The following is a 17604-nucleotide window of genomic DNA, read 5'->3' as shown; positions in this document are numbered from 1 at the left end:
GAGGGTCGGAGGGAGTACTTTCTATTTCACTTTGACTCTTATTTATAGTCACTTTATTGAAATGAAAAAATATTTGCAGTTCTTGATGTCCATGACGTATCACCAATTTGTGACTACCTCAATATTATGAGATTTTGACAGATTTGTAATTGTTGGACTAATATCGCGTAAAAGAGTTTTGAGTATCTAATTATATTCAGACTCTTAAAGCCGACGAATGAACTGACACATGGCATTATAAAACTTTTTTGGGAACTCTTACTCAACAAATGTGATACAAGTACATCATATCTCAAATTTACGTGGTAAAGAGGATGAAATTATATTTATTAATAATTTAACTTTTAAATTTCTCATTTTATATTTATAGCTATACTAATATCTACAATTTATTTTAATCACAAGTTTAATTTTTTGTCTTTCAACTATAAGTAGACATTTGGCCATGAAAATCAAATATTTTTTACTTTATTTGGAATTTTGAAATTGGAGTTGAAGATGGAGTTGTGTTTGGTTATAGTTTTGTAAAGAATATTTGGTTGTTTGAATGTATTGAAAGTGAAAATAAGATTTTAGGTGTTTGAAATTTGAAATTTTCATGGCTAAACATTGATTTTTAAATAAAGTGAAATAATTTTTCTAAAAAAAGTAAAAAATTCTGATCCCAAATTTCTCCTTATTCAAACACCTTGACATAAATTGCAACTAGGAAATATGTTATTTTGACCAGCACTGTAACCGTATTAACTGTGGTCACCTTTCTGGTTCTACTAACTCTGGCCACACCAATGTCTGACGGAATCTTTCTTATCTACTTCCACTTTCCGTCTTATATTGTATTTCAACTCTGCTCTAACCTACTCAATTTCACTCTTCATACGAATTCACCTGCAATTTACCAAATCTTACCTTCTCTTATCCCTTTACCTAAAGTGCCATTTTAAACGGTCCAACTCTACAAGTTTCTTTTAGTTTGCTGCATGAAAAGTTAGTTGAGTCCTGAGAATATGAAGTTGGAATTATAAATTCCTCCATGGTCCTATCTGTTTTATTTTTAGAAGTATTATCCGTAAATTATAAATGTATGTTTATTGTATATGAAATAAGTAGTATGTTAAGACTAGGTGAATGTTTTTAATAGTCACGTTTGATGACCGATTGCTTCCTTGATCTGGGGAGGATAATTATATAAAAACAATACATTCTTTATAAACAGGTCCTTAATTCGAGCAATCACACTAAAATACGCTTTGTAGATTTGAGTAAAAACAATGAAGCAGATTTCGGTTTTTTTTTTTTTTTTTTGGTGTGGCGTGATTTCAACACACAAATTCTTTCATTAAGTGTTACCTCCTCTCTGCGCGTGGACGGCAAGTGCGGTCATTCGCACAAATATAAATGGCCCTATTTCGGTGTTTTTAATTTTTTCCCTTAAATTTGTGGTTTTTAATTTTTGTCTTTGAGTACTTTTCGTGCGGCATAAGTTTAGATTTCGCTCTACATAAGTTTATATTTTCGTATCATAATATCTCATAAGTCATGCGGACATGGCAAAATTTTCAAAACTCAACATAATAATGGCTAAAAACACATCAAACTCCACAAAAACAGACAAGTTATTCACTCAAAAAGGATAACAAACATATGCCCCAGAAAGCAAAACTCCAGCTTCTGAACACTATAACAAATTTTGAAAAAACTACACAACTTATTACGCATAACTTAATTCTACAGAACTTATCTAGCGAAGCAAAAGTTTTGTTTTCGGAGATAAAATATTACAAAACTTACGCCGAACGAAGCAGGTCTGGATATTTTCATTAAATAAGCAGCAGCGACAAAAGTAAAAACCACAAATACAAGGAGAAAAATTAAAGACCAGTGCGTTTAAGGCCAATCCGTGCAAAAACTTCCGGTAAGTACTCTGGGTATACTGGTGACCATAGTTTCATGGCCCTTTCCTTTTGAAAGAAAAATGGTCTAAGTTTTTTAGGAAAATAAAATGAAAACTTAGATATATGTAATTGAGAGCGATAAACTTAGTCCATGAAAACATAATTCGCCGAACCATCTCATTGACTCACCGATTTAATTTATTAACTCAGTCCATTTTAACCAGTCCAAATCCATATAAAATTTTGGTTGATATGTTGTCCAAATTGACCCGAGAAATTTTATCAAAATATTTTTAAAAGACATTGTTTTGTTTAGTATGTTATATATAAGTATAATAAATTTTTTAATTAGACACTTAAACATATTATAAAAGACAATCAAAAATTTAAAAGTTAGTAAGAATTCGGCAGGTATTATGACCCATTCATTACCCTATTTCATCCCGACACGACCATTTAACGTCCCTATCTATATAGCTCTTTCAAAAGATTACCTTAAGTCATAACACACTAGGTTTTTCTCTCGGATCCCTCAAGAAAGGAAATGTATCATCTGACCATGTTCAATGTCGCTGAATTCCTACCCGGTTATGGGATGGGGTATTGGTCTCCTTATATAGTCTCGACATGAGATAGTTTTAGGGTTGAGTTAGGTTCAAGATTTATTTTTTTCTATTGTTGTATCATGATGAAAGACAAACACATTCTAATTCTTGGTTTATCCGATGTTGAGGCCCCATCTTATATTGTCTTTATATGTCCATTATGAACGTCGTGGATGTTGTGTTCCCAACAACTAACTTTTGGGATTGAGTGAGCCCAATAGCATCCATTTTCTATCAAATGCTACTATGCAAGCTTCACTTTTTACATTAATTTATTTTAAGAAAATAATTAGTGTTTGAATACTAGAAGTCCACTGGATTATGTAGAAGCACAAACACACTTCTTCATCGAAGTTTTTAATAATTCGTTCTATAAGAATCACAAAGACCAACTGGAAATGCAGGTCGCTAAACCTTTTGACAAAGCATTTTTTTAACTATGATTTCTACTACTAACTTTTACCAAGTTCAAAATTTTCAATATTGATGACTCTTATATCTTGAAGCTTTAATGTGCCTCCCATATAATGAGTGTGAGTTTATTTGGGTAACTAGAACATTGAACCTCCACCAATTTATGGAAATCATTTTTCATTAGCACAATCAAACTCTTACACGAAACTCTTTCTCCGTTTAAAGTCAAAAGAATATGCGTTTTTAACTGGGCAAAAACTCTTAAGATTATACACATCAGCAAAAAAAAGAAAAAAAAAAAAAGAAAAGAAAAGAAGGGAAGGGGTTGAGGGTTACTCTTAGCATGTTTGGCCAAGCTTTTGAGAAGTAAAATGCATTTTTTTTCCTTAAAAAGTGTTTATTTTAGAAAATTGAGATTTTTTGACCAAGCTTTTAAGAAAAAAATGCGTTTGAGTAGTGACAGAAACTACTTTCGCCGGATAAAAAAAAGCATCCACTTATACTTTTTTGGTTAATAAAAGAGTGTCAACTTACTAAATCAAAAAACAATTAACCTTATTATTCCAAAATTGCACTTATTAAGTAATAAGTGATCAAATCGCAATACCTATTTAGTTAAAGATTGTTTAATTACTTATTTTTGCCTAGGAGTCAGTATTTTCTTAAGGGGTGTGCAAATGGTTAAGTGGACACTCTTTTTTATCCGGATGGAGTATTTTTCAAAAACCAAAAAGAATAGCTTCTCCCCTTAAATACTTTTGGAACATTATCGAAGCACAAAGTAGTGCTCTAATATTGCCAAAAATGTTTTTTAAAATTGATTAGTCAAACATAAACTGTTATTCTCCAAAAACATTTTTTTTTTTTCAAAAAGAACTTATGACAAAAAGTAATTTTGAAAGCTTAGCCAAATAAACTATCAATTTAGGCCAGAATTAATTGAGCGGATTAAACAAATCAACCTTTTATATTTTTAAAATTGCAAATTAGACCTTGAATTTTCTTATGATCTTTTAAATCCTTCACATATCAACTGTCTCGATTTTGCTCCCCTCAAGTCTGAACCACCGAATGTCAAAAGTTGCACACACACACACACACACACACACACACACACACACACACATATATATATATATATATATATATATATATATATATATATATATATATATATAAATCCACGTGAGAAAGATGGAGATTGGAGGGGCACTTTTTAAAATCAAGCTGAAACTGGAGTAAAAAAGTTTAAATGAGGGGGAAAAAAAAGGCAATGTAAAATACATGGAGAGCGTAAATGAATGTGAGCAGAATCTTGATACTATTTAATTTGCATAAACTGGAATTGAATTATTTTAAGTATTTGCATACACTGGAGTAAATTTGCTTGAAGAATTACAATAGTTCATATGCTAACTATTGTGATTTATAGTAGTTTAATGTGTAAGAAAAGGGGAATTTGTACGAAAGCCTTCTCTTGTAGGAGAAAACTCTATGTCAATTATTTGAATTGAACTACAAAAATGCTTTAATTCCTTGATTTTCTCATTTTATTTATGTATCACAAGAATTTGTATGCACGTTATATGGCGGGATTTGTAGTACATCTCCAGGGACTTCCATTTGGATCTTCTCCTCCAATTTTCCAACTCAAACTAGTGTTGGTACAAAATCATTACAAGAGAGAAATGTCAAGTGACAAATTGGAGTATTATCAATGCATCAGCTAGGAATTTTATAGAAAATTTTCATCGATTTGAGTGAAGGGATCGAATGGACCCAAGCCTAGGATGTCCAAATAAACAACATCACGTTTTGTACTGCTTTTCTTAGTTTGTCAAACTGCTAACTGATTTCATGTGTTGTTCCCATTTGCACTTGAGTAGTAGTACTCATGATGATATCGATCAATAATTTGATTAGAACTAGCACACCTTTTTCCTCTGGCACGCTGAGGTTATCGACATGTAAAATCAATTATCAGAGGAATATGCAAAAAATAAGAAAGGGGATTAATGTGATCGTGATCAAGAGAAGGTTCAGGCATGCCCCAAAATGTGTGCCTCCAACAACCATATTGCGAAAGAATCTTTTTTTGTAGCTTTTGGTTGGCTCCACTCATGAATTTGCAAAAGAAAAAAATTTAAGCTGAAGCTCGAAGAAGAGAAAATATTAAGTGCACCCCACCCCATGTGTAAATAAGGTCCCCATCTCAATTTGTAATTGAATGAGCTAAAGAGATGCCTATGCTATGTACTTTGTCTTTCTTCTTGTTTCTTCCCCTCTTTATATTATATTTGTACACTACTAACTTTTTGCTTCCTCAATTTTTCCCTTTTTTGTGTTTTTTTAATTTCTTTACCCCTAGTTCAAAAATGAAAGATAACTCCGTCCGTATGAACTTGCTCACATTTCAGGTCTCAACCTCAATCGAATAAGGAACAAGATTGGAGTAGGCTAACCGTCAACATAATCCAACGTTCTTGAGATTGAGGGAGATTGTTATTGTGTACGTAAATGAAAGATCAAGGTCAAAAATTTTCTTTTATGAAACGCTAAATATGCGCATGATGTAGTTAGTTTGAAAAAGAGGGTCGAGGCAGCATGTGATCCGGTGACTGCTTGGCCACAACAAGGTTTAGAAACTAGCTGCTGTGGGGTTTTTATTCCACTATAATATGCATGTCAATGTCCGACTAAGACATGACCAGCAAGTAGAAAAAGAGAAGCTGGTGAAGTACTGGAACAAAGTGCATGTTACCACCTCGTGGGATTATCACTATCCCATTGTCCTTTACTTTCTGTACGATTTGGACAACTGACTCTTCCCTATTTTTTATTTAGCTTGCCCCCTAACCCTACGTTTTCTGTCTCCAATTACTAACATGTTAAGCTAATCCCCTCCTTAGCAAATATATGTTCATCATGCATGGGACTTAAATTTTTTTTGTTCGTTATTTCTCGAGTTTAAGATCTATGCAATAATGGTAAATATTTGCACAACCAGGTCAATTATATGAGAATTACAAGTAAATTTCATATTAACTTGAACTTTAGTTGGTAACTTGGGCGAATTTGATATTTGAAGTATATTGGTTCTTGATTCTAGTACAATATCCTCAAGTGCTTCTAATTGGGTTCTGAATTTAATATTTGTATCATTCAGTGAAAGTAAAGTACGTGTATAGAGTCTGAGTCAAAATTATTGCGTTTTACCGAAATTGATATTCAAGCCCATATCTGCCCCTTGTTAGCAACCTTATAGAAATGATAACTAACTTTGTCTAATAGGTTGAACTATATTGAGAATGCATAATATTATTGCTCTGTGAGTGTACAAAATCTCTCAACTATATACCATTTCGTTTTACGAATAAAATATGATGTTTCTCCCATGTTATTACAAGTACGGGATCTATTGTAGCTTCACAGTCTAATGACCGATGAAAGTTCCCTTTTTTTTTGTTTTGTTTTGGTTTGGTCTAGTTATTTTCACTTATCTTGATATGAAATCATGCATGTGTATATCACAAAATGAGCTGAGAGAGAGGCCAATTCCAAATTCACGTTTGTTTGTCTCATATTTTGCACTTCATCTGATGTACTATATATTTTGTGGCAACCTAGAATGTGGGGGACCTTCATGAAACTTAGAGGCCCTTTGGAAAAAAAAAAAAAACAAAAAACCGTGGGGGACCTAAATGTGAAGTTCTTCTTGTTCTCAATAATCCAAAGTTTATAACATGCATGCAAACGACCTATAGAGGACTTTTACCTATCCTAGCTTGTCATTTTTTACTGATATATATACACTGATAAGTCTACATTACTCTTCTTAATATTCATGAGACCACAGGCTTACAGTTCTCCTTTGCTTAGCCGTGTTGTTCATATGATCCACTTCTTTTCCAAATATTCCCTTGAGGAAAGCAGGGTGGAAATCTGTCTATATTCAAAAATAGAATATATTCAAACAAGTGAACTTATTATCATAGTGATTTGTATATTTGTGTGACCATTTCATCTAAAAGTTTAAGCTGTTAGAGCGAACACACTTTTATTTTACTTATTTACACTCTAGACACAAATGAACACAATTAAAATAAATTGAGTTAACAAGCATGCTATGAGCAAGGCGTATCCAATGAATGAGCTATGAGTTCTTATGAATCCATAAGTTTTGGCTTAGGTTATGTATATGTGTTACAAGATTCACTAAATTTGTAGATTATGAGCCCAACAATTTTGATGGAGGTCGTAAAATTAGGAATCAGAAACCATAATGTTCAAATGGAACGTTATTCACTTTCTCGTTGTGAGAATTTATTGACTGGAAAAGTAATAATCGAAGTGGGAAAAAGCATGTTATTTTCAGTTGTATATTTATGGAAAGCCATTATTCACTCTCTTCAATATTTAAGGAATTTCTGGGCTCAAAACATTCTTTACGCAATAAATATTGGTTAGGTAGTCGTTGATTCCATGTGTTGCCATTGCACACTATAGTCAATGAACACTGATCAATTACTTTAAAACAGTAAAAATGACTCCATAAAAGTCTAAGCAAGCGGCTGCAAACTTGGAAGAGACAATGCAAACCGCTTCTTTTCGTTCACAATTCATTGATATATGAATATATTTTAAAATATTATGCTATAAAAAAATTAGAGGTGAATAAATATGAGATATCGTATCTACCAATAACATGAAGCCCACTGATCTTGCAAAGAGAAAAATCGAACGAAGCGGCAACGCTTAAAGGACTCCACTTTAGTACTTAATCATGCTAAGGTTAGGTTAATCATGTTGATCTGATGCTTTATACTTTACTCAAATTATTTAATGATTTAAAAACATATCTGGATGATAGTAATATATAAGTAGGACTTGTAGCATGTGTTAGATACCTCAAACCCACCTAATCACATGCTCCACACCTGAATCAAGAAGGTCATAAGAAGTTTCTTCACACTAAATTCTGCTTAATTAATTAGTCTGGCAATAAGGGTTTAGAATGGTTCCACGTAACTTTGTATTGTAATCTGATATCTATCGCTTGAATATGAATGTTTGGAACTTTAAACATTGTATCGGAATTAAGTTACGTGCCAAATGACATTTTCGAGTAGTATATGTTTCGACGAAACATAAATTTCCTTAAGGTAATGGAGACGTGCAACAATTTCGAGCCAAACAAAGAAATATCGGTCGAGCAAGCCAAAGGTCATCCTCACTAATCCAAAAAATGCTTGTAAATTAAAGGGCGTCGATCACACAATTGATAATATTAGAATTAATTTTTATATACTGATAATACCAAAAAAATCGTGTTTGGTTAATCTTCAGTTTCTTGTTACTACCATACTTAATTGTCGGGTTCGGAGCCAAAAGGGTATAAAAATACACTCAGATAAACTAAAAGGGGGCGGCCAAAAATTTATATACCAAAAGGGGTATAACGTGGATCAGCCCACGTTATACCCCAACTTTTTTTTTTAATCTGTCAGATTGGTTGAAACCGAAAAAAAAAAAAAATTGTAAAACGTGGGGGGATCCACGTCTTACAAATATATTTTGTAAAACGTGGATCCCTCCACGTTTTACAAATTATATTTTTTCCGCCCGGTTTTACAAATAGTTTGTAAGACGTTGCCTCTATTTAAATCATATTCGGCTATGTTTTTAATAAAAAAATTTATTGATTTTTTTAATTTTTAAAGCATATAGTTAATTTTAGTGAATAACTCAAATAAATATTTTAACACATGCAATAATTAAATATGTGTTATATATGCGAATAAATAAAAATAAAATATAAGTTAAATAAACGTCACACATTAACTTATTAATAAATGTTAAATTACATGATAACTATTAAACGGCACAAGACATGTTTTATTTTTTTAAGATTTTGATTTAAACGTGTTATTTTTTAATCAAGACATAACTTTATTTTGAATATAAATCTAAGTCTAAAAAATATAAGGTGAAAAACTAGTTGTAAAGTGGTCAAACTTTAGATGGTCATAACTTTGCGCTCGGACATCCGTTTTACGCGTTTTTTTTTTAATAAAAAAAATTTATTGATTTTTTCCATTTTTAAAGCATATAGTTAATTTCAATAATTAAATTTGTTTGAAAAAACTTAGTGTTTGACTGTAAGGTTATTTTAGTCAACTTTATATGTCGAGAAAATTAGTCAAATTTATTTTCAAAAATTAAAATCGTTAGTAAGTGAAATTGACATTCACAACTACATTACCCCGGATTTTTACATTGAAATCTATCGCATATCATCATCTTATAAGTAACTAAAATCGAAAATTTCGTGCCAATTTGGGGGAAAATTGAAATTGAATGGGATAAAAGGTGTTTTTTTAAAATTGGCTCGGCCAAACCGCCTTGTGGCCATTTGTCCGCATAGATCTCGAAAAAATACGCAAGTTCAAAAAAAAAAACGCGTAAAACGGATGTCCGAGCGCAAAGTTATGACCATCTAAAGTTTGATCACTTTACAACTAGTTTTTCACCTTATATTTTTTAGACTTAGATTTATATTCAAAATAAAGTTATGTCTTGATTAAAAAATAACACGTTTAAATCAAAATCTTAAAAATAAAACATGTCTTGTGCCGTTTAATAGTTATCATGTAATTTAACATTTATTAATAAGTTAATGTGTGACGTTTATTTAACTTATATTTTATTTTTTATTTCTGTTCGCATATATAACACATATTTAATTATTGCATGTGTTAAAATATTTATTTGAGTTATTCACTAAAATTAACTATATGCTTTAAAAATTAAAAAAATCAATAAATTTTTTTATTAAAAACATAGCCGAATATGATTTAAATAGAGGCAACGTCTTACAAACTATTTGTAAAACCGGGCGGAAAAAATATAATTTGTAAAACGTGGATCCCTCCACGTTTTACAATTTTTTTTTTTTTTAGGTTTCAACCAATCTGACAGATTAAAAAAAAAAAAGTTGTATAACGTGCGATCCACGTTATACCCCTTTGGTATATAAATTTTTACTACTCTTTTTAGTTTATACCGTGTATTTTTATACCCTTTTGGCTCCGGAACTACTTCTCTTTCAGTGACATGATTTAATTATAAGCTTTCATGATCCTTCGTTAATTATGAGTGCTCTTTTTTGAAAGGATTTCTAAAGTTCAAATTAAACCACCTAAAGCCTCTTACGCTCACAGGAAAAGCTACGAACGCCATCCTGATTAATTGCACTGCATTTAGGTTTTTCTTAAACGATTAAAACAATTGCTTTAATTAATTATGTTTTCATTATTGTATTTAAAAGCTAAACTTAATTATATCCTTATTAGTGGTGCATGCACTCTCTCATTCCAAGCCTGTTAATGAAGTTTGATTATGATTCTTGTTGCGCTACAATTTGTCGAATTAATTTACGTAAACAAAATTCTAGCCGTTATTCTATACGTGAAAATCATACACGATCCTCTACTATACATTACTAGTTCTTGTAATTCTTTAACAAGAATATCCCTCATTAATATTAATTCATGTTAATTCCTCCCACTAAGATTCGGAAGTATCAAATCCTAACTTATTCTATTCGCGAATCAGACAACTTTTTTCTTTAATTAGTTTCCTTTTCTCCCAGAATGAAAGTAGAATATAGCTTTGTCGTTGGCGCTCATAATGAAAATCATAATTCTCCATCACTATGTTGTTGGCATGTGATGAGGATAAACGTATTGGATTTAAAAACTCAACGCTTCAATATAAAGTGACAAAAAATAATACTCTTTGGCATATCATAGTTAATGTATCAATATTTTTAGTGAGGGATATTGATTATATTTTTTTTATTTATCAGAAATCAAAATTTCTTATTAATAAAACATCCAAAAAGACTTTTCAAAGAGCAAAGAGCTTTGACTTATCAAATAGTAATAATAATAATAATATTATTGGATAGTAAACTTATAAGAGTCAAGAGTCTAAGAAAAATGAAATAATACTACTACTACTAATTATAATAAAATGAATAATAAATAATCGCGAGGAATGCAGTTCAATTTATCAACAGAAAAGGAGGACTATATTATTGAGGACATATGAACAACTGCCTTTCACTATTTCTGTTTGTAGAAAGGCAGGAGGTGCGAATCATTGGGTAGTCCACCAACAAATGTTTCAATTTGTAATCTAAAATTGGAAATGCTTCTATTAAAACTTTATTTAGTAATATCATATAATGCAAAATTCAAAAACCAAAATGCTGCATCCTGTACCCCATTCTTCACACAATAGTGTGCTTCATATTTTGACAAAAAAAAAAAAGTTAGTGTTTGTAGTAATCTTCAATTCTTTATCATGGATATTATAGATTATGTCATGCCAGTTGTACGTGTTACTATCTCATTGAACATCAACAGACACATGAGACCACTTAAGTCCTTCATGCACAAAGGGCATCATTGTTTAATGAGTTCCACCTTTTTTGAAGTGACGATTCTCAGCTTTTACAGCTCTTTCTGACGATTGATCAAGTTAACAAGTAATTGTTCATAACAAAAGGCGAAAGGAATTCAGGTGAGTGAAAAACAAATACAACTTGTCATCAATAATGTTGATGCTGTACAGAACGTTGTTGCATCATAGTATTATGGTGTGATCATTGGGTATCAAAGATTGAGAATTATTGTAATCAGGGATTTTATATTTTTATTCCGAACTAGTATATTGGTCATTGGTCAACTATATAATTATTTGAGTTAGAAGATTATCACTAGCCCAATCCTGAAAGCGGCCCAACATGATTCTGGTGTTGAGTGAGGCCTGTTGCATAAATAGCATCATGTTCTGTTAATTGAGTTTTTTTTTTGGTAAAATTTCTCAAATGACTACCTTATTGTAGCTTCCTACCATTTGTAGCTACCCTTTTTAATATTACCATTCGTAGCTAAAAGTCAGCTGATTTGTGTATGTTCTCGCATGTATTTGTTGCCAGCAAATACATGAGCATGCGGTAAAAAAAAAGGAATAAGCTTTTTATTTTAGGTCGTAACGGTGGTGGTATTAAATGAGTAATTAAGATATTTTTTACCTTCTTTTCCGCAAAATCTCACGTAATATTCTCTTTCCTTACACGTTTCTCTTCTTCCATGCATTCTTCAAATTCAAACGTAAAAATTCAAATTTCAAATTAAATCTTCAACACCTCTGAAAATATATTGACAAAACAAACACGATCAATCAACAGCCAATGTATTTGAAGTTTTCAATATTGATTTCGTTTTTTATTTACCCATGTATTTGATAGCATAACTAATGTACTTGACGTTTCCAATCAAACTCCATGTATTTTATATTAAATATCATGTATTTGTGTGAGTAACAATTTGCATCACCCATGTATTTAGTGGTAATGTATTTGAAGTTTTCAATATTGATTTCGTTTTTTATTTACCCATGTATTTGATAGCATAACTAATGTATTTGAAGTTTCCAATCAAACCCCATGTATTTTAAATTAAATCTCATGTATTTGTGTGAGTAACAATTTACATCACCCATGTATTTGATGGGATTAATTTGAACAAAATACATAAATATATAGAAACTTACCATGTATTTACATCACCCGTGTATTTAAAACTAGATGAACCGATGGAATTAATTTGAACAAAATACACAAATATATAGAAAAACTTACAAAAATACACCACCAACCACAACAATTGGTAGTTATATCATAGAACATACACAAATACATATATTTTTCGTCGTCTCAAAACCCTAAAAACTTTCTCTCCTTCTCTGTGTGCGCCGCCATAACCACCACCATGGCCCGAAGCAAAAACAATCACTTCCACCAAGTTGATTTTGTGGAAGAATAATAACACAAATAGCGAAAATTTCACGAAACAAAGGAGATGATAGAACGTAGCATTTTTTTTTCTTTTTTTTTTTGAAAAAAAAAAGAAACGACGAATCTTCTTGATTGGTGAGAATGGAAGTGAAATTTTTGCAGATGAAGAAGAGAGGAAGAAGACGATCATAAAAGGTAAGAAGTTATGAAAAATGAGAGAGAATGGTAATGTATATTAAGTGATTAATATTGTTACCATTAAAAGGGGATATGGGATTGGGGGTGCTAATTTTAGGTGTATTTATGAAATGGTAATTGAAAGTTACCGTATAGCTATAATAGTTAAATTAGAAAAGTATTTAGTTATTATTAGTAATTAAAATAAAAGGTAGTTATTATCACTAATTATGTATTAGAAGTAGCTATAACACGTAAAAATTCCTTTTTTTTTGTCTGAACCAAGTTACTTGCATAAAATTAAAAGAAATTTAAAGAGTCATTACAAAGTAGAGGTAGATCTTAACGATGCAACATCGAAATAGTCATTGTTTAGGGCTGATAAAGAAAAAACATGAGGAACGCACAAAAATATTGTTTCTCCGGTCACAGATCTTCCAAATGTTGCTAGTTCATGAGTCACTTTGTTTCCCTCCCTCATTGTGCGTTGCATTTGAGGCCTGTCCAGTCTTCCAGCAGGAATCTGCAATCATTAAGTGCATTTTTGTAAGGTGAATGCGATAGTGGCTTGGTGAGGAGATCTATCAATACCTGCAAATCTAACTCCACTATTAGTGGTGTTAAATTCTTTGTATAAGCAAGTTATAAGCCCTTTAAAAGGCTTAATTGAGTTAATTATTCTAAAATTAGTACTCGTCTCATCTCATTCTTTTTGTTCTACGTTAGTCGTAAGAATGAGCATAGTTTGGGCAAAACCAAAATGCAAACCAATATATATATAAAAAAAAAAATTGAATTTTCAAATTATTGATTATATTTCGTTTTAACTTATAGATATGAGACTTCGAATTTATACCTACATGTTTATACAGTACCTTATATTCATTCCGACCCATTAGATATTATAACGCCATTTACTCGAAATATCAAGTCGAATACCTTACTGAATCAGTTGAATATACTTTATTTCAGGCAGAGGTAGATCTTAACGATGCAACCTCGAAATTGGCATTGTTTAGGGCTGTAAAAAAAAAACAGGAGGAACGCTCCAAAATATTGTTTCTCCTGCTGTTTCTTCGTCCTGCATCCTCCAAATGTTGCTAGTTCATGAGCCACTTTGTTCCCCTCCCTCATTGTGTGTTGCATTTTAGGTATATCCGATCCAGTGCTTCCAGCAGGAATCTGCAATCATTTAGTGCATTTTTGTAAGGTGATTTCCGTAGTGGCTTATTAGAGAGGAGATCTATCAATACCAGTGAATCTAACTTGATGTTAAATTCTTTGTATAAGCAAGTTCTAAGTCATTCTTTATTAATTGAGTTAATTATTCTAAAATTAGTACTCGTCTCATCTCATTCTTTTTGTTCTACGATAGCCATAAGAATGAGCATAGTTTAGGCAAAACCGAAATTCAAACCAATATCAAAAAAAATTGAATTTTTCAAATTACTGATTAGATTTCGTTTTAACTTATAGCTATGAGACTTCGGATTTATTCCTACATATTTATATGGTACCTTATATTCATTCCTATCCATTAGATATTATAATGCCATTTTACTCGAAATACCAAGTCGAACCTTACTAAATCAATCGAATATACTTTATTTCAGGCGTGTGAGTAATAGTCATTAAAAAGTAAAACTGGATAGTCAAATCGATCTAAATTCTTGAAAGTTGTAAGAGTTATAGTATATATTTATACATTAGGATCATTTCATGGATCTTCGTCTCAGAAAAATCAAATTAGAGCCTCGAATCAGTTCTTTGGACCCTTACGACCTTAGGCAGTTTTGATAAAGCTTGTTTGATCGTGAAATGGTGTTAAATATTTTAGTATGTTAGTTCTGGTAAAGTATACACTGAAAGCACCATATATAAATCATGAATTACTGGGAATTTTTTTTTTTAATAGAGTAGAATACTAGAATGACAGACAAAAGAAACCTTCTTTCTGATTCTCTTCAAAAATACAAAAACATATTAATTCAAAAAAAAAAAAAAAAACTACTTTTTGTTCATACACAATAATTCCATGAACATCGAATAGCAACCAAGCCCAACAGTTTGTTTCTAGAGATTTTCCAAACAAGGAAAACTAAGATTAAAAAGAAAATGCATCTATTGTTTAAAGATTATCATTTGTTTCTGGTCATGATCCAGTGAAGGTACCTGGGGTAGATCCCGCCTGCAACATCAAGAATTGACATCAGTTACATAGTTACATTAAAATGACACATCCACTACTCGTCTTAAGTTTCTAGAATGAAAAAAAAAATGAAATTTTCGCAAGAAAGAGTGTTCGACGAAATACCACATTTCAGCTTGGGAAAAATCATAACCGGGCATCGCGTATATTAAAATATAGACAGTACGTGTTACTCACCGCACAAGAATGTACATCACCACACTGGCATAATAGCTGCCCATTGAGGGTATCTGTAGCTAAAAATGCACCTCCTCCTTCACTTCTCTGCATCATTCATTCCAAAGAACAATTTAAAGAAAAGTCAGTTAATGGCCCTCTGACAAATTAAGAATTTAAACATCAGCTGCTAAACAAAAATAACCTTGTAATAATCAACTGCGATGAAATTAGCCCAGCGATTAGCAGCAGCATCATGACAAGTCATAAGCTTGTCAAGAAGGTCCCCTGAGTTTTGAACACAAGCCAATGGCTTCAATGGCACTGACCTAAAGTAATTTACCAATATCAAAGATTTACTTGTGTCATCCATTGGTGATGACTCGACTCTATTGTAACAACTTCCCTTTTCCATTCCTCCATCCCCATCTGCACATTGTAGTTACAAGAACAATCAGTTTGAATTTAGTACTAAAAAATATTTATTCATGCAAGAGTAAAAACTTTTATGTCACATCTTGAGGGGGGAAATTGACCCATTTTTTCAGTAACCGGTTTAATCCGTCCAAGTTTAAATGGGTTAAACCCAAAAAATGACTCATCAAATTATTGAATTTTGATCAAAACAGTAAAATCGGACAGGTTAATTTAGAAGAATTAAAGCTAATAAATTACGAAAAAATGCATTGGCTTTTACGTCTTTTCTCAAAAAATAAAATAAAAAAGGGTGGGAGGTTGGTCTCATGTTGGACGGATAGGGTTGTGAATTATAATTTTACTCATTTAGACTCAACCCATTTTGACCAAACAAATTTGAGCTAGTTGAATCCTGATTCATTATTTTGATCCATTTTGACCAGCCCAAGTTTGGCTTAATCCATTCATTTGTCACATCTAGGGCAAACTATTGGCGAAGCATGATTAGGTAAACCACTTACATTGATTTTCGATCATGTAATTCCATTGGTAAGCAATCCCTTCGCTCTGTTCTTTGGATTTGATGGAAGTAAAAACAACTAGTCTTTGGTCATTAGCAACCATGTTACTCACAAGGGGCCAATCTTGACCACCTTTGGGCATTTTTGACACAGGAAACCAATATTTCATTAGTCCTGCATTTGTGAACACTTTAGTCAAACCATGTGGGGTCTCCACGTAATCTTCCAAAATCAAAGTCACTATTTCTGATGGATTTGCTGATAAAAAGGCTTCAATTTCCTTCAATGTGTCTATTGCTGGTTCCTACTGGACCAAAATGTCATTGAAACAAGACAGTTGTTAATTTAGTCTATTGATGTAAATATGAAGAAAGAAAGTGTGCCAAAATGGAATTAGGCCATACAAACGCTGTATAATCAATGCATTGGCCTCCGAAAGAGTGGCACAACCACACATCTCCGTCGAAATCATACATATCAAGCATTAAACCCCGAACACCATTCTGATAGAATAACAAGTTAAAAAGACGTAATTAAGTAAATAAAACTCGATGGATTTACACAATTAAACATAATATCATAGCATTAAAGCGTAAGCAAATTTGAGTTTATAGGAAATGACATACACTGAGTTGTTGAGTAACTGTATCCTCTTGATTGGTGAGGGTAAATCTGCGGGTCCCAGTGTGTGATGGCTCTCTCTCAATGGCAAAAGAATTGTGGGTCGTAAGAAATGCATACTTGTTGAATGGCAGAGAACTATTCTGTAAGCCCACATGAAATGAAACATCAATCCAATTATATTATTAACCAGTCCAGTTCAAATATATCCATCAAAAGCCCAATCAAAAATCCAGAAATTTACATGCTTCATTTGCACTTTGTCCCTCATTGTGCTGGTCTTCAATTTTTGTCCTTCAAAATTCACAAGTTATGCTAGCACAATTAAAGAACTTATGCCCGTTATGCATAGGGTCAATTTTGAAGGGCCAAAATTAAAGACCAGCTCATTTGAAGGGCAAAATTAAGGTCTAGTCCATTTGAAAGACAAACCGTACAATTACTTGAATTTACATACATACCACTAACTTAAATCGTGCCGCAGACAGATCTAACACACACACAATGGTGCCGAAAAGGATAGAGTACAAGACGAACAATAAAGCCCAGGTCCACAATCTTCGTCTGATGAGCATTTGTCATCCAGCTGAAGGACATATTCGAAAAGGGGAAATTTCATAAATACTAGTGAAAGCATGAAACTAAAGTCATCAAACTTTCAGCTCCGATGGAATATGTAGTCAATATTTTTTACTAGTATACAGAGAGTAAGAAATCATTATAT

General features: G+C 32.0%; 1 protein-coding gene across 1 annotated transcript; it reads right to left on the bottom strand.

Annotated features, from left to right (window-relative positions):
• Positions 1–14848: 14848 nt before the first annotated feature.
• LOC132046993 (PI-PLC X domain-containing protein At5g67130-like) lies at positions 14849–17260 on the bottom strand. Its single transcript, XM_059437856.1, has 6 exons — positions 16886–17260; positions 16664–16762; positions 16260–16563; positions 15527–15750; positions 15332–15429; positions 14849–15144 (listed from the first exon to the last, which is right to left on the bottom strand). Exons 2-6 carry the CDS (start codon positions 16742–16744, stop codon positions 15078–15080), a joined length of 774 nt encoding a protein of 257 aa, XP_059293839.1. The 5' UTR covers positions 16745–16762; positions 16886–17260; the 3' UTR covers positions 14849–15077.
• Between the last annotated feature and the right edge of the window lie 344 nt (positions 17261–17604).

Source organism: Lycium ferocissimum, chromosome 2 (assembly GCF_029784015.1).
Source record: "Lycium ferocissimum isolate CSIRO_LF1 chromosome 2, AGI_CSIRO_Lferr_CH_V1, whole genome shotgun sequence".
Classification (NCBI taxonomy): domain Eukaryota; kingdom Viridiplantae; phylum Streptophyta; class Magnoliopsida; order Solanales; family Solanaceae; genus Lycium; species Lycium ferocissimum.
Note: the sequence above shows the minus strand (reverse complement) of the source record. Positions and strands in the feature narration are given on the sequence as shown.